This window comes from Aythya ferina (genome assembly GCF_964211825.1).
Source record: "Aythya ferina genome assembly, chromosome: 4".
Classification (NCBI taxonomy): Eukaryota; Metazoa; Chordata; class Aves; order Anseriformes; family Anatidae; genus Aythya; species Aythya ferina.
This window is the reverse complement of record NC_140300.1, coordinates 66,299,958-66,318,944: the sequence shown is the minus strand read 5'-3', so window position 1 is coordinate 66,318,944 and position 18,987 is coordinate 66,299,958. Positions and strand designations below refer to the sequence as shown.

The 18,987-nt window shown below is 36.2% G+C and overlaps 1 protein-coding gene across 6 annotated transcripts in view; it reads right to left on the bottom strand.

The window, feature by feature from the left end:
• The window catches only part of CCSER1 (coiled-coil serine rich protein 1), a 695,877-nt gene that overhangs the window by 366,774 nt on the left and 310,116 nt on the right, over positions 1 to 18,987 (bottom strand). For all 6 annotated transcript variants that reach the window (XM_084516947.1, XM_084516950.1, XM_084516951.1 and 3 more), the window contains one exon: positions 3,603 to 3,813. In XM_084516947.1, coding sequence (XP_084373073.1) covers positions 3,603 to 3,813 — 211 coding nt within the window. The remainder of the gene's footprint in view (positions 1 to 3,602; positions 3,814 to 18,987) is intronic.

Genomic DNA, 18,987 nt, shown 5'->3' with positions numbered 1-18,987 from the left:
ACTTCCCTGGACAGCCTGTTCCAACACCTCACAACCCTTTCAGTGATTTTTTTTTTCCCCCCTAATATCCAACCAAAACATATCCTGGTGCAAATCAGGGCCATTTCCTCTTGTCCTGTTGTTTGTTGCTGGGAGAAGAGACCAACCCCCAACTTGCTACAACCTCCTTTGAGGTAGCTGTAGAGCAAGATCAGGTCTCCCCTGAGCCTCCTTTTCCCTAGGCTAAACAACCTCAGCTCCCTCAACCACTCCTCATAAGAGGAGTTCTCTAGACACTTCACCTGCTTTGTTGCCCTTCTTTGGGCATCCACTACACCTTGATGTCTGTGTTTTAGCAAGTACAACACAGTACTCAAGGTGTAGCCTCAGCAGAGCCAAATACAGGGGAACAATCACTTCGCTGGTTCTGCTGGCCACGCTATTTCTGATACAAACCAGGATGCTGTTGGCCTTCTTGGCCACCTGAGCACACTGCTGGCTCATATTCAGCCACCTATCGACCAATACCCCCAGGTCTCTTTTCTCCAGACAGCTTTCTAGCCACTCTTCCCACAGTCTGTAGCATTGCATGACATTGTTGTGCCCCAAGTGTAGCAGCCAGCACTTCACCTTGTTGAACCTCATGCACTTCGCCTCAGCCTATCGGTCCAGCCTATCCAGATCCCTCAGCAGAACCCTCCTACCCTCAAGCAGATCAACCTTCTTGCCCAACTTGGTGTCATATGCAAATTTAGTGAGGGTGCACTTACTCCCCTCATCCAGATCATTGATAAAGATATTGAAGATAAGTGGCCCCAGTACTGAGCCCCTCTTGTAACTGGCTTCCAAGTGGATTTAACTACATTCACCACAACCTTTTGGGCCTGACTGCCCAGCCAGTTCCTCACCCAGTGAAGCATAAACCTGTCCAAGCCACGAGCATTCAGTTTCTCCAGAAGAATGCTGTGGGAAACAGCAAGATTAAGAGGAAGAGGAGGGCACACCCTGCAACCTGATGCCTGTGTAGCAGCACATTTCCCCTGGAGCTCTGCCTGACCTGCTGCAGCAGTTGTGGTGGGTGCAGAGCTGCAAGGCCATGGCCTTCTGCTGAGTGTATACCATTGCTCCCCGGTTGAGCTGGCCAAGCTTGTGCACTCCCTGTGTTCTCCCACATGAATTGCCCTGCAAACTGCCACGCTACTCAGTATTATGATTCAGTATTATATTACTTATGTTCTTTTGAATAATAACCCATTTTTGGTTTATTTCCTAGTATTTCAATGTGTTTAAGAGACTGTTTGAGAATATTTTCTTGTTACTGCTCTTTTGAACTCCTGCATTTATACCATGGATGAAGCCCATTGTGGACAGGTTTGCTAACTCCTTCATATACATAGGAAGCCTGAGTAGTTAAGGAACAAACTTGAAAAATTATTTTTTCTTTTAAGTATTAGTATGTGGTTTTATTAGCAGAACTGGGATAGTGCTGTAAAAATCAAGAATCATTTCTCATTTAGGGCTACTAGAATTACATACCTGCACCATTTTACAGCATTTTCCAATATCATTGCTATTATGCATGTCAATCACTTAAAAAAGAAAAAACAAAAAACAAACAAACAAACAAAAAAACACTACTCAAGGCAGCAAAAAGTTTTAAATAATCATCAGCTGGGTGATTTATTTCTAACCAAATAATATTTTGGTTCAGCTTTGGAACAATGTCTGCTACTAGTGGGATATTCTACCTCGAAAGTGCTGAAAAAACAGGGAGATAAATTGCAGCACATATTTACTATATATGCACAGCAAATAATACCCAACTGTTAGAATTTTTTAAAAAAGTTGTTTTGATTTCATAAGGAAGGCAACACAAAAAGAGAAGGGACAGAATTATACTGTCACAGTCAGATGGGGAGACAGAAATTATATGGTACTAAGGAAGAAGTGAGAGTAATGTAATGAATAATAAGAAGAAATAAAATCAATATGAGTTACTTCAGAAGGTGTTAGTAACAGGGTCATATTAAATACCTTGCGTTCCTTTTGTGGAAATCAACTGGTGAATGCATTTAAACACAAAGTACTATAACGTACAACATATCACCATGCAGAATATCATAGTAGGGTCATACAAAAGTGTAATGGAATTTCTAAGTTAAAAAAATACATGTTTATCCTTACCTTTATGGTAAAAAAGAGTGGTTTTGAGCAAAACATAGAAGTAACAGAGCATGCTTCCAATGCTTAAGTGCAAATGATGCATCATGTAATATAATCCTTAGTATTTATTTGCATTTTTAATGCAGTTACAAATCCTGCTCAGTGGACAAGAACTTCTAAATCCACTCTCCTGACATCACATAAGCAGGAAGTGATAGAGAATTAATTATTTCTGTTCTGTGTTCAGCAAAACAGAAGTCCATTAAGAAGCATAATGGCGTAAAGCTCCATGTGAAGCAAACTGGAAGGTATGCGTCTCAACATCCAGAAAAAAAAATAAAAAAAAAAATGGACAACTATCATGGCTAAACCCTTAATAAACCTTCTCAGACAAGACTGCAGTTGTTTTTTTTTTAAAAAAAAAAAAAAAAAAGCACTTGCTAAGGCCTTATTTAAATATCTCAGTCAATTAAATGGTATTTTATGGCATTTTACCATAGGACAAAGTTATAAGGGAAATTCTGATTATATCTTAGGGAAAAAAACTGCAACAACATAGTTAAATATTGGCCTGGATGCCCCCAAGAGAAGTTCCCTGAAAGCCCTCCCAGTAAGATACTGAAAACTTAAGTGTACAAGGAAGGCCCTGAACAACCTGTTCTAAATTGGCCTTTCTTTGAGCAGGGGAGCTAAACCTCCAGAGAGTCCTCTAAACCTAAACTATTCTACAATTCTATGAACTATATAGATAAAAGCAAAAACAACAACAAAAATAATTCTTGTAGATCTCAAAGAACAAGCATGCTCTAGTGTACTGACACCAAGATGAAAGCTTTTCATAAATTTATCTGAGTCATAGTTCCATAGCTGGAAACTGTCAAAAAAAAAAAAAAAAATCAAAGCAACACCAGCAGTCTATAGGAGAGGCAGAAGAATATAGCAGGACAGGAAAAGCACTCTTAAAGTTGTTATAATGGACTAAGAAATCTGACTTCATCCATCATTTACAAACCCAATAGTGGAATCTTTAATTTTAATACTCCCAGTTAGGTCTCTTTTTCCTTTTGCATCTCTCCTCTGAATAAATTGCATGGGACTTCATACTATTTGAGAAACTTGTGGAAAAAAAAAAAAAAAAAAAAAGCCACAAAATAGGAGGGGAAGACAATACAATTTATTTTGAACTAAAGTAGTCCATCTCCCTTGCCCCCTTTTTAGTGAAAGCTCAAAATCAGCTTTTTTCTCTGCACACCAAGATGGCAGTGTCCGTTAAACTCTGCTATGGTATAAACTTTCTGACCTTAGCGATGTTGGGGCAGGACTATTTACATTTCTGAATCAATTCCATAAATTCAAGACATATTAAAAGACATCAAGTTCATAAACTTTTCTGACCCTCTTCTGCTATCTGGCTCATTAATACTGAAAGCTATTAATTTATCAAATAAGTGGGTGATTACCTCCTGAAGAACCCTCTTCATTTTCAGTAGCAATGTCTTTACAGCTGTGCAATCTTGAAGCATCAGTCTGAAGGGCAAAGATTCAATGCCTCCGCCTTCTTCCAGACCAGTAAAAGGCCACTCCATGGATGGGCTGCCAGCCAGCTGGCTAACACGTGGGTACCTGGCTTCTCCTTGGTCTACCTCCTTTGACAGCTTCAGAGATAGGTTCCTTACAAGAGAAAACAGAGAGATCAACACTGAAATGTGAATGGTGAAAAAGAAAACACTACAGTTTTCAGCTTTTCCTTCATTTGAGAATAAAGACATCACTTTTTGAGCCTGCTAGCATGAATGGCTTTTTTAATATACATATGGCCATATGGTGTTAGCAATAAAATATGCATTTAGAAATTTACCATTTTCTCCAGGAATTGAAATCACGCTCTATTATATGCCCTTCAGAAGAAAGGCATTTTCTTGAAACAAAATATCCTATGGGCAAGACCATGGCTCTATTATATTTCAGTTCTCCTTTACAAAAAAAGTAATCACATAATCTGTATGCACTTTGAAAAGCTAAATCACATTCTTTCATACCAAAAAAAAGACAAAAAAAAAAAAAAAAAAAACAACAACAAAAAAAACTCCTTTCTAGGCTACCCAGTGGTATAAGATGAACACGTTATTATGTAAACTGGAATTTGAAACATAATTATTCTGTACACACTCTGACATTTAGTTACCATTGAAGCTAATTAAACTGAACATGACACAAAATAATGTTAATTGTGGTTGAGAATCCATTCAAGACAACAGAAAGACTCTGAAAGATTTAGAGGTAAAGGAATAATAGTATTTTGCTTTTTGCACCTGAAATCCTGTTCTGCATACATACAATCATCCTTTAATATCTGTAAGAATTTCCTATGCTGGAGCAAGTCTAGCAGAGACCAACAAGATGCTGAGAGAACTGGAGCATACAACATATGAGTAGAGGCTGTTCAGTCTTCCAAAGAGTGTCACAGACTCAATCAGCCCAAATCAGTCACAATTAGCTAGAAGTTTAACAGCACAGTAGCAAAATAATTTTAAAAGAGATTACTTGGCATTTTGATGGAATATAATGTTCCATCCACTAAGGGAAAATCATTCAAGTTTTTTTTAATTTTTATTTCTTTTTCTGGCATGAAATCAACCACAGTTATAACATTGCACCAATTTTACTTTCAACCAGTAGGAAAAGGACAAACCTGAAAAGAAAATAAATCTGCGAATATGGCTGCATTGTGCAATAATGTTATATTAATTACTACTAAATTACAAAAGGGTTGTAATAGTGGTTCATGACACCTATATTCATACTAAATTAATTCACTATAATTAAAAATTTTAGCATATGTGGTAAAGAAAAAGACAGCTATTATTAATTTAATGTATAGTTCCAATTTTCTGTTCCATTTAAATTTTCATGTAACACAGAACTGATTCTGAATTTTAACTACTTGCATATTTTTGAAGAAGTAAGATATTTTTCCAAGTGTGATTTTCTTTAAGGTTTACTACAGGTTTCATTATAACCATATGCAAAAAGAGATTAACACGATTTCTCAGAACAAAGAATTCCCAAAGCCATACAACAAATGTGAAATGATGCTACTAGAGCTATCTTTTAATAGATGGTTTATTTTTGTATTTTGCAAGCTATGTAATGTGCAGTAGGGACAATGTGTTAGATCCGGAAATACACGAGAAATCATAGATATGGACAGGTGGTCGTGATGGCCAACAGAAATAAAATTTTCAAATCTAGGCTTTTCAAGACTAATAAAAGAATTAAATTACACTATTTTAATTTTAAAAATACATTGAAACAACTTTTAGTGTAATATTTTGCCTTTTAAAGTAACAGTCTGAAGTAGACAGTAAAGACATTTGATTGGAGGATATTAAGCCATTACTGATTCATAGCTTTTATTAAAGAAGACAAGGGTATAAATTATGCAAACAAAAATCACCTCTTAACCAAAGTTTCACAACATAAGGCACCTCTAAAGGTTCATAAGAGAAAAGCCATGTCCAATCTATTGGAAGCTATGCTGGAGTAAGATTTATGTAGCCAGAAAATCTCATTATTTAATTTGAGCAAAACAAAACAACAAGGTCTTCTTTTTCCTTTTTTCCAGGGCTCACTGTCTGGGAGATTAAATATTGCTTATTATATTCTGCATCTTCACTTTGTGAGTCCCACAACAATTTTGGCATCATGCTCCTGAAGGGGCATCTTATGTGGATAACATTCTGACACTGAGAAAGGACCAACTGAGAGATAAAGCCTCCCAGAAGGAGTCTTCTACAGCTACATAATGTCATCAGGGAAGAGAAAAGAATCTGGCATCAACAGCAATACCCAGCTCCCTCTGTGACTAGATAAACCAACAGTACTCTTAGAGAACTATCATCCTCTGCTATGTGGAAAAGATATAGTATAAATCTTAATTTCAACTTCACTGAATTGTATGTTGACATCAAAGTGCTCAACACACAAAATTACTGTCTCTTCAAATACAGAACATTGTACTAAAGTATGAAAAGCACCATAGTAACACATTACCATTCACAACAATAAGAATTTAAAATCTAACTCAGTTGCTACTGGAAAATTGCTACTCAGAGTCTGCATACAGTAAGTGCTCGCATTGCATGGTAACTCTGAACTCTAACTACCTGAAGAGAATATAACTGATCTTTGACAGAAAAACTCTTCACAGTCTGATATAATCCCTATACTTGCTGCAGGAAAAAGCTAATTTTCAATTCATTCTATAACTGATACTTCATCAAGTCCATTATTAACAATGTCCAGGTGGTCTATTACAGTATTATTATGGTAATCCACTGCAATTCATCTCAAAGCAGCAGCAGAGATTTAGCAGGAAGAAGAAGTTCTTACTAAAAATAGAAGTTTCCCCTTACCAGTAAAACACCTATGCCTCTGAAGTTGAAAAAGCGACTAGATCCTTGACCAGCAGTGGAAAAACCATGTACAGATTGTCAATCCCCTCTGCCTTCCAAAAAAAAGTGTTTAAAAACACCTCAGGTAAATGTTATCTGTTACAAACTTCTAGACCGTGGATGAAAATCCTTAGAAGCTCATTTTTTATGATTGAAGACAATGCATTTCATTTAAATGACAGTATTGTTTCTATAAAATTTTTAAAATAAAACATTTCACAAAAGTTAATTTTGTCACTATTGAATACAGTGCCTCTGTCTGAGCTCTAAGTTTGCCTGTCATACACATTTAGGTTATGCCTTTCCTAGTTAATGAAACTGTACCAGAAAACGTTCCTAGGCACTGAAAGTCAACAGTTCTGTCACTGTTAAAACACTTCTGAAATGGCTTGACCCAAGCCAAATATCACTCTTTCAAATGACTCCCTGCCATGGTTTGGTTGCCAGTAAAGTTACTTTGGAAGCGGGCACTCCATTCTGGAGGATGTTAGTGGTACAAATGTGTACTGAAGAATATGTAGATTATGCATGTAGATGTTCTTCAGTGCACATCTGTCTTGAAACCCAGATAGACTTCTGGTCAAGAGAAGAGGCAGCCTTCTTCAGAGAAGTCTTATATAAACTGTGGAGGGAGTGGCAAATCACAACTGAGAAGAGTGGTAGGAAGCTGCTCTTAATTTCCTTCCAGGTGTTATAGACTTCACTTCCCCTAACAAGTGCTAGCAAATGATTCTCATGCTCTGATAATGATCAGATAAAGCCTGAAAGATGGCATACTAAAATTCTGCCCAGTCCTTTAGATCAATATCATAGGATAATAGGGTAAATCAAATTGCACAAGCAGGGTATACCTGAAGCCTGTGGAATACAGCAGCATGTTATATCTAAGGGAACCACAACTGATAACTGAGAAAAGTAAGCTTAGTGTCAGTAGAATAAATGTCATTATAAGGTCTGAAAAGTCAGAAAAAAATGTTACAATTTCGTAAATATAAAAAAGGGTGAAAACCTGTGCAACTAGGTAGCATTTGGGGCCTATTGGCTTGTTTCTATTTTATCTGGACACACCCACTGAATACCATGAATCTATTTTTTTTTCATTTTGAATACATAAAAAATCAGAAGCTACAATATCCACATTTAGCAAAATGGCAATGTCACTAAGACAAAGCAGTTCTATTTGAAAAGCAATCTTTATTGAAATAGTGAGAGAGCACTAAAATAATCAATCAGTGATTCTTAACATTTAAATAGCCTCCATAAATCCAGTGTAACTGCATGTTAACTGAGAACGAGGTAATATTGTGCAGCCCTTTTCAAAACTTCTTTCCCTTACGAAGGTAAAACAAGAAATTTCTTACTCCAAAGCATCTTTAAAGGGTTTTTACTGTAAAAGGAAAAGACACACAGATTTGCAACTTGAGCTAGTTTGAGTTATTTTTCCCTTCTTACTGGTCCACAAATTAATGATTTGAAGAGCTTATGGTAATTTGAACTTCACTTACATAAAGATCCCCAGATTATGTGGAATTTAATCTTCTTAGTTTTCATCAGCAGTGCCCAGGATGTTGCTAGTGCAGAATTAGCCTAAACTAATACAATTGGTCCCACAGAGTCTGCACTTCTTGATACCAGCTTAACAGAAGAGAGAACATGTAACTCTGTGGGTATCAGGAAGGCTCTACAAGCCAAGCAAAAAAACTCAGCCTCTACTGGAAGTACTGAAGATACCTTCTCTCCTCCCTGAGAGCATATCTTCTAAAGTAGCTACTTAGAGAAAGCCTTAAATAATTTATTTTTCAGTTTTGAATGTGCAACAGCAAATATTCATGTATATATACATATGATGTGCTTACATAAGGTGTATAGTTATAAAATTTATACTTCATTCATGAAGATTGTATGAAGTGTGATGAATATTTCAGAAAAACACAAAAACACCTACCTCACTTATTTGTTCATAATTTAGCCCACCAGGAAACATTTATTCTTTTATACCAGAAAGATGCTATCAGTTTGATACATAGATTACATCAGAAATTATCCTTTTTTTTTTTTTCTTCATACAGATACAGATAGTCTTCCAACCACACTTTTTCTCCTATCCATTCTTTTTTCTCACCAACTATAAATAAGGTATCCTCTTTTAGAAAAATAAAGGTCCCTTAGCTGAATCACATAAGACAAATAAGAACAATTATATTTGACTTTTAGAGAAAAATCTGCCTACCTCAATCACTTCCAAAACAGAGTTCAAGGAACTCTCTGGCACTCTTACTTACAATGATGTACATTACTTTCAAGTCCTACAGTCACCAGAGCATGAATCTTAGACTCTGAGTAATCTCTTACTAATCTCACTATCCCAATCACTTAACAACTGAAATGTACAGATTCATATTTGTAAAAATGAAAGACCCTACCCCATATTTAGCAAAACCAAGGCACGGACTTTTAAAGGCATGTGTCTAAATATTCCAATAGGCATATCAAATAGTTTACTGTTAGGGGCCTAAATATTCTCAAACTTGGATCAAGGAGTTTGACAGCAACCAGAACAGAAATATTTGGCTAATTACCTATATTAGTTTTCTTTGGCATCAATTCTTTATACCTCTCTCTGTCTAGCCTCCTCACCCAATTTCTCAATGCTATATTTGTTCTTCAAAAAGTTCTGTTGCTTCAAAACTTATAGGGATGACATCTGAGAAAATTAAACTGCACCATGTCATAAGGTACACGTTGTTTGTCATTTTACAGCTTTTAGAATGATGTATCATTTACTGGTACTCTGATACGATGATTTTTCAAGGTCAGCCTTTTGGAAAAATGATGTTCAGGATCTGTCATTATCAAACTATGCACCCACACATATGTGCACACACACTGTAATGGCTAGTGCTGCTATAAGTTACCAGACTGTCAGACTTTTCTATTACAGCCCCTTTCCTTTCAAAGGTTTATATCACAGCCATAAGGATTTCCTTTGGGCTAGAACTCAGCAATCATGAAATACAGAATCAAATTTAAAAAAAAAAAAAAAAAAAAAAAAAAAAAAAAAGGGAGGGAGGGGGCTTCCATTTTCAGCTGCTGCTAAAAGTACAGCTCGTAAGGGCACATCAAGCATTTCTTTTCTTTCTCTACAGGAGTCAAGAGCTCTGTTTATATTGCTTGGTCTCTAGCACACAAAAACATAACACTTGAGATTTTGGTCCTCTTCTTCCTTCTGGAATCTATTATGAAAATTTAAATATGATAAAAATAAGATAATGTAATACAATACAGTAATCAGATAATGTCCAAACAAATGGCTACTTGGAAAAGACCAGTGGGACTTTCTTAATTTCAAGTGGTAGGAGTGCAGTAGTAAGTAGCCCATTACAACAAATAATATAATATAATATAATATAATATATATAAAATAAATTTAAATAAAATAAAATGAGTGAATCTCTGCACTGACAGTTCTGCAAAATTTGCGTCTTTTTATTTTTAACAGTTCAGCAGGTGATCATTATTTGAGCTATTTTTCCACTGGTCTACATAATAAAAAGTGCAGCTTATGTACAAAAGCAAGCAGTAATTTGTATTACATCTTTCACCAGCATATAAGCAAAACAAGGTTTACCTTTTATCTGACTAAGGATAAATCTATCTGCAGTCTTTGCAGAGTTTGTAAACATTGCGTACTTCTGACTAGACACTCTCAGCATAGCTAAAGCTAAAGGCACTTGGAGTCTTCTCCAAATCTCACTCCAAATGTGCTCCACACAGTTGACTCACTCAGCTGACCTGGGACTAGAATGACACAATATATGAAAGAAGTTTACAAGTGTGCCAGGCAAATTTCTACAATATTGGAGAGAAGGAGAAAAGTACATCTGTTCTGACATTGCCACTTTTTGATTAAAATGTTTCTCCTCATCTTTGCTCTCTGCTCTAAATGCTTTGGATCTGCTTTGAGAAACCACGCAAATATAACATAAAACTTTAAAGTCCTGGTGAGGCCAAAAATACAAAAAAAAAAAAAAAAAAAAAAAAAAAAAATTGTGCTCTGTAGAAAGATATACATGTAGTATTACTAGTAGAGATTTCAGTGGGGAGACAAATATGGTAACAGTTTAAATCTACTAAAAGACAAAAGCACAGCAGGGTTTACAACAATTGTTTGTTTAGTGCCAGGCTGAATTCACATACATGAGTCAGACAGGTAACACAGACTTCCAGTGAAAACAGAAAAGTAAGTAGAAAATGCATATACTTTAGAAAGAAGCCATTTTCTTCAAGTCCTGTTTAACTTGGTTTTCAAGTGTTTGGGAAGCACCTAAGCACATTACTATTGTGTAAACCAAGATGCTATTTTCTGATGAAGCTATTAAGCATAAAGAGCACTTTTGTGAAGTAAGAAGGCAATTCATTATACCTTGAGTTGGTTGAACGGTTCACCTGAGATGTATAACAGTCAGTTTTAAGGATGTAATTAATATTTACTAAAATAACCCAAGTATTTCAGTACATTTCTAGCATTCTGCTTGCTTTCCTCACATCCCAGCCCCTTCAGAGGTGCCTTCATAGTGAGCAGGTGATTAAGGGAACTCTTCCTGAACTGTGTCCAGTTACTGAATTGCCCTGGCTTCAGACTACACCAGGACTTGCGAACAGACAGAGGTCATAGTCATGCTATAGATTATCATGCTATAGTCACATGTTCCTACGCTAGAAAAATGCATACGCCTGGAAGACTGAATCACAGCTGAGTGCTGGAGACTAGAAGGAAGAGGACAAGAGGGGACCTTAGCTGTTAGACTTAAGGAATTCCTGGTATGATGATTAGGTAGTTAACAAATCTGTGAGTTCAAGAAATTCTAACTAGTAGTCCTAAACTTCATTATTAGCTCTTTGTTTTCACATAGTCCCCAAAATAATAAGTAATTATTAACACAGCTATGTGTGCATGTCCATATATTTGCTTGTTTTACATTATCACAAAGTCGTTGAACATCTAATGAAGAATATTGTTTTCAAGTGAGAAATTATAAAGAAATCTCCTTTAGTCTATTTGCTGATGTGAATCACTGTTTCATGATTAACAGCTTCTGACAGAGTAAGACGGTGTCCCACATTGTCCCACAGTTAAATAACATTAAATTTCTGGATTCAAATCAACTAAAAACTAAATTAAGCATATAGAACACAAGAAATAAACTTCCTTTTAGAGTAACTGGCTATAAGCTATCTGAGATCTGTACTTCCAGCACTATGAGCTAACTGTTATTTGGATCTTGTCTATGAAGAGTGCCAGCTAAGAAAGGGGAAGTTAAATAGTTCCCATCCAGGTATATGTTACCTTAAAACATATGCAAGAAACAGGGAGTTTCTGCAGCACAGAGGTACCAGGAACCACATGTCTTCCAAATCTTCCTTTTCTCCCCTGAACACTACACAGCTCAACACATTGACTTGCAAAATACCACTGGCATAGAGGCTGATAAATTGAGAACAAATTCCCAGCTGTATATGGGAATGAAAGCTTGTAAATTGTGGGATCTCTCAAACATTATTTCCTTGTGAGTGTCTCAAACTACTGGAGGGTTTGTATCCATTCAGGCAGGTTTCACTTAGGAGGCAGGTGTTGCAGTGTGTGCACTTGGATTTTAATTAGGGAAATTAAACCCCTCTAAAAGCACATGCTCAGTTGTATTTATTTTTTTAAGAAAGACATTAGAAACAAAACAAAAAGAAAGCAATAAACTAATTAATGTGTAAATTAACCTAATTGCTTTGTTCTTACATGATATAATGAATCACATAGTGCCACAGCAAAAACATGTTATTTTATCATGAAGTGAAACTATCCCACCTACAGGAGACTTCTCAGATTTTGGTTAGCATTTGGTTTAGGCCCGAAGCTCAGATCTATGAATTATATTTAAATATGTCTACATATTTCTTTGTACTCCAGCACATAGAAGAAAGCAGAATGCAAAAACTAAATAATAGCACTGAGCTGTTTGTTGCTTGCCTTATTTTTGTTGGTGCATTGTTACTTGATCAGTAAGTGCTTATGCCCCATCAGAAACTTTATCCTCTCTACAATGCTTCACCTCTCTTTCTGTAAGAGGAAATTAGGCCCCATGCCTTTTAAATTTGTTTTTTAATTTGTCACATTAAAATTAAGTGCTCATTTCAGTTGTTTATTCTGTGGTTGTTACTTTCTCAATTTCTGGGACTCTGCTTGAATTACCTGAGTATCTGGAGTCACTGTAATTGCTTCTAATTTGCAATGCCAGGCTAGTTTAAGGTTGAGAATAACATGAAGAGCACTTCTGTGCAAAACTATGCAAGTTTTGAAAGAGAGCATCTCATTCAAAATATACGGCCTATGATTTGATTTTCATGTCTCATGTCTGAATTCTTTGGCCTGCACATATTTGAATTTTGAGCACAAAACAAAAGTAGTATTTTGAACACAGTTTCTTTCAACCTAACAATAATGTTATAACCTGTATCTTTAACACATTCAAAATTCAAACAAATATGTTAATTAAAAAAAAAAACATTTTGAAGTGTGCTTCAATAAATTTATTAAAATATTAGAAGGATTATTACTTTATCATAGAATTCAGAACACTTCATCTGAGAAACATTAAATATACATTATATAAAAAAGTAATATTATTATTAGTTACTAACTTTGCAAAATCTTTGTCATAAGTGCATTGATAAGAACACACAGTCCTAGTAGTTGTTGGAGCATATGTTAAAACTTACTGCCCAATGCTCCATCTAAACAGTTCTTTATTCTCAAGACACTTAGCAATACCACTGCGGCTTTTTTTTTAATCTTCTTAAAAAAAAAAAAAAAAAAAAAAAAAAAAAAAAAAAAAAAAAAGTGGCATGAAATGTCAATTTCTGTCCTGTATTGCTGATTATACATACAGTTCATACAGTTTGATCTAAGCACAACCTATGGATTTTGAAAGCAGAAGACAAGGAACTCAAACGAGATGCCTGTACACATACAGACATTTTACAGCCTTTGCATTTTAGCATCGCTTGACTTATGAATCTGATTCTTTTGTGCTGCTAATGCAAGACCACATTCCTTGCTTTGCTGGAAATTCATCAGAGACTTGCATCAGCATACATATTACTGTTCTGGGCGTCATTCTATGTATGTGACACACAAACACTTATAAACTTTTTAGGGCATGCACACTTGGGACGGTGTTGTGAAATGGGATATAGGATGCTTGCATTAGAGAACAGAGAAAAAAAAAAAGAAAAGGGATTATTTAGGACAGGGTAATGGATGAAAAACAAGAATTTTATTAACAAAATAGTTGGTTTGGGTTTTGGCCTTTGGTTCAATAAAACAAGTTTTTCTTGTGCATTTGAACAAGCAATGAGACATTCTGAGAGCAACTGAGAAACAAACAACATGCTTAGCAATACAGACACTTTCTCTAGGCATAAACATAATCAGTTTGGGGGTTCTCTGTTTCAAGACTAATGTCACAACTTCAGTACAACCTGCGTCAGAACATACAGTGTTCAGAAGCGCACTGTGTGGCATTTGGGTGGGTGTCCTTTGAAGGACTGCATAGAAGGTGTCAATACCAAGCTCCTGGAGCCCACAGCTCTGTTTCTAGCATGGGCCAATGGGAATGTTATCTCATCTTCTCTTTTGTGCACACTGAAGGGTGCTTGACATTTAAAACCAGATAACACTGGCTGGTAGCAAAGGGGAAGGTTTCTATTCACTCTAAGCTGCATAAACACTGATCACTATCTTCGTTCAATTGTCTTTGAAACAAAGCCCTGAATGCAAACAACTGCTATGTCCAAAAAATAAAATGGTATAAGTTTTCCTCACTGCTGTGACATCTCCCAAGAGATACAAACTCATGCTGGTGAATATAGTGAAGAGCACTGGTCAAAAAGGGAAAAGTTCATTTTTTCTGACAAGACTGACAAATACTATAATGCTGTTTTTCACCTGTTTTGTGGGAATTGATAGAGAAAAATGAGGCAGATAACAAATTTACTCTTAAAAAATCTTGATATTACAAAACCCTAGGGAAGTTAGTACCATTCATTTTAAACCCACAATACTTAGGCCCCTCAAATAGAAATACTGTTCCTTCAGGTCTGCATCTAGCCATTTAAGGAACTTTTATGCCACGTAACTAAAAATCTCTTTTATCGGATAAAATATCAAGCTGATGCAAATACTGGTCAAAGCTCCAGGCAGACAAGAGGGCACAAAGGACCTGTCACACAAACAGTTTGTATTGTTACTTGTTCCTTGGAGTAGCCAGGAATTGTTTACTTTCCTTTTGCTCAGCTTTACTATTTTTCAACACAGTGAAACAAAACTTCACAGTGCCCAGATCTGGTTCATCTATGGATGACCTTAGTTCATTTACAGATTCCTGGTACCTTGATTGCTTAGGTATCACTTTTCAGTTCTATTTCATCTCTCAAATGTCAAACAAAAAGATATATATTTTTTTTTCTTAAGAAATTTGACCAATTGAAATTACTTGAACTAAAACTTCGAATGTCTGAATGGGTAGTGTGATGTGTTGTGCTAGGTAGTAAATAGATCTACTCCTTTAAGTTAGATGGAACCATAGGATTTCACATTAAGTCTACAGAAAACATCACCCTCAAAATCTTTACTCAATGGTATATTGTGCAAAGTATCCACAGTTTGGGAAATATTTCTGTGGAATGACAATACAGAAAGGAGGACCTGCCTAAATCACCTTCCTGAAGACAAAAGGAAACTATCAGTCCCACTCCTATAATTGCATGACTGGACCTGTCAAGTATAATTTTTTTTGTTTGCTACAGACAATTCCATACTGTTACGAATAGTCTACAATGTAATAAAGAAGAGTATGGGACATCTCTCATTGGTCTTTTTGATTCCATATCTTCTTTAGTTTCAAAGCATCCCTTCTCCAGCATTCTGCATACCTGTATCCTCCACTCTAACTCCTGGCAGCAACCTGTCAAAAACTACAGAGGTGTTTCCACAGGGGAAGGTGATTATCTCCCTTTATTATCACCCAAGATATTAACTTTCTTCTCCTGGAATAATTTATGCAGCCAGTACACTAAATAGGTATAACTAAGTATAGATAAGCTAAGCTGAAAACAGGCTGATCTAGAAGAACCTTTGACTTCATACCTTTGTTGTTGGTATGAAGGTGTCAACAGAACTCCAGGCACAACCTACAGGCATTTCTCCTGCCCAACAGGACCACTGTCTATCTTTTGCTGAATTAACTTTTCAGCTTGGCCAGGGTCAGACAGCAAAACACAATGCTTGCCAGCGAAATCTGGCAGCATGCAATTAAATAGTTTTTTCAAAATGAATATTAAAGATGCATGGCAGTTGGTGGTTTTGTCATTCTGTGAATATCTGGTACATACTTGCTCTTTTATGCTTGATTTTGTCACTGAAAACAATTGGATCCTTGGACAGGTTCACTGTTTATTACAGTACACAAGTTAAACAAAATGCATAAACCTACTTGCTGTTGAAATACCAGTTTCTCTTCCTAGAGTAGAAAAAAAAAATCTTTAAGTTTTTGAACACTACATTGCCTGACATAAAGAAGAACTTTAGACACATACTTATCAAATACAAATAATATCTGGGGCTACTGTTCAAAAATGAGGAGCATCTGGACTTCTAATAACTTAATATAGGCAAGAATTCTACTTTACATCCCAGTTTAGGGTGGGATATTTTATCCTTATACTAAAATATTGAAATGTGAAAAGTACTGAGTCTCTCGTTAACACTAGTGCCTACAGAAGCAGTAACTTTCATGGCAGTTATACATACAAATGTTGGTCATAACACATAAAATATATCCTAAGAAGTTTTTAGAGAGGATGTGAAATAACGAAGGATAAAATTATATGGAAGTACTGTTGAAGGTTGTCATCATCCCAGCATGGGGGACACTATTTCACCTGTGTTCCAGCAGTCTATCTCTGTGCACATTCATTCATGTTCCAACTCAGCAGCACATCAAAAGCAATTTCATATTCTGCTGAGGCATTTCAGAGCTTATCACAGTTCCCGTGTAACTTCAACTGCGATCTCTCCTGACTCTCTCCACTGAATTTCATATTTTAATATCTAAGTGGAAAAAATTCCATTTTCAGTTAGCTTTCCTCAAGTATTTGAAGGTTACAAAGCAGAGTCAAAGCAGGAGACTTGAAAAAAGAGCTACTTTCTTCTACTAAAAAAAAAACATGAGGAGTAGGGGCAGCACTAGGGTCCATCCCTACCAGCATGTTAGTGGATCAGCTCAGTCAAGTATTTCTGAATTGTTTTCCTCTTCTCTAAAAGGCAGACAGCCCCAGGAGATGAGCCATCACCAAAGTCAACACCAGAGCACACCTGAACCAGAAATATTCTGTGCCTGCACAGTGGCCTCAGGGCTGGGGAAGGCAGAGAAAGGGTGAATCCATCCCAGCTAAAAACCATATGAGTTCCCTGGGCTCTAGGATTGAATTAATTCTAACATATTTTTGAACAGATATTCTGAAGCTCTAGAGGAGTGTTCCTGCTAAATGTTTTCATTGCCTCCCTTTATCCAAGGGTTACAGAAATTCTGATAAACATTTAGATGCATAACAGAAAGAGCTTCATGTAGCAGAGTACTGGGATCTATCTGGGGTGATAAAAGTTACTACTGATGAAGGGAACTTTTAGGGGGAAAACCAATGTTCATTTATGTTAAGGTATGGGTTTTATCTCATCCTTCTGCAACATCTCAAAAATTGGTATTCATTACATGAGGTAATTAACAGTGTTTTTTGACTGATCCTGTACATGTATAAATTGCACTTAGGTGGTTGAAAACAGTAGGAAGCTCTGAGCCACTTCCAGGAACAATGCAACGAATCAGCCAAAAACATGCAGAACTGGTGAATAGGCATAGCATCAAAAAATACTCCTTTCCTCAAGGACTTGTATGTGAAGGCAGAAGATACAGAAAAGTTATCACCTTATTTTGTGCTGCAAATCCCCCTAACTACCCTTCCAAATACATTCCAGTAATGCCAAAGAGATGACAAGGAGTGATTCCAGTGGTTCCAGGTGAACACATGCTGACTAAAAGCCTTATTCATTTGTTTCCTTGATCCTTTCAAAGATATTTCAAGAACTCTTTACCATTCAACTGTTTTCACTTTTGTATGCTGCCTCCTTTGCACTTGTTTTCAAGAGATGAAACCTTGCAAATAGACAAAAGGGATAGGAAGAGGTTTCTGCATTAAAAATCCCTGGGGCAGTAGAGTCATAAGGAAGTATAAATATTGTTCAAAGATGTTAGTGACCTTTTCTCCTGCTCTTTAGGCAGAGTTACTTGGAAACAAAGGGGAACATTAAAGCCTGTTCTTCTTCCATTTTCATATTCTTTCCAGACTTGTGATGACAAGACTTGTTATTGCTCTGAAAATCCTACCAAACACCAAAACCCAAGAGCCACAACATATCACTTCACTACTTGCAACTGTTTCCTAGTTGATATAAGGACTGGAAAGACAAATAAACATCATTATGACAGGCATGTCATAATGAAGCGGAGCATAGAAGCTGAAACACCTTCACTTAAGCACTAAAAAAAAAATAAATACATGATAAACAATTCATGGAAAAGAAAATCAATAGCTGAAATGTGAAATTTACAATACAAGCAATTTGAGTCTAGCTTACAGAATGACAGGTCTGAAGACCAACAAAAAGAAATTGTAAATATGTACAATACATCAACTACCCAGTGATGTGAGGCAGCTGGACAGACATTCATATTTATGCTTTATCTATTCACATATGATCACCTAAAATCCACAAAGAAAGAATGATGATTATGCTTTACAAGCTGCATGTCCAGATCCTGTAGTTCAAACACATGTATGTGGCAGGATAAAGCAGACTAAACATAAGTATTTGGAACTCAGCTTCAGTTTAGCACCATCTCGGTTTTACAGTAAACCCAAGAAGCCCAAGTGAGAGGAACTGCAGTGCAAGTACACAGCTTCAGGCAAGTCCTGACTGATAGTCGACGAACCCAAACAGGAAAGATAAGCAGTGTGCTTGGATGGTGAAGTACTGTCACCTGCATACTGATGGATCAGGCATAGACTGATTATGTTTCTCAACAAAGTTCATTTGAGGCTTGGTGTCAGACCTTGAAAATGAAACCAAAGCATTTCCATAAGACAATTGGGTTAATTACTGAAAACTGGTTCACACAATTATTAGTGCTCATTTGTGCTTGTACTTGAAAACAACAAGGGGAGAGTTTAACTTGTGTGTACATATATATATATATACTATATATATATATATATATATTAC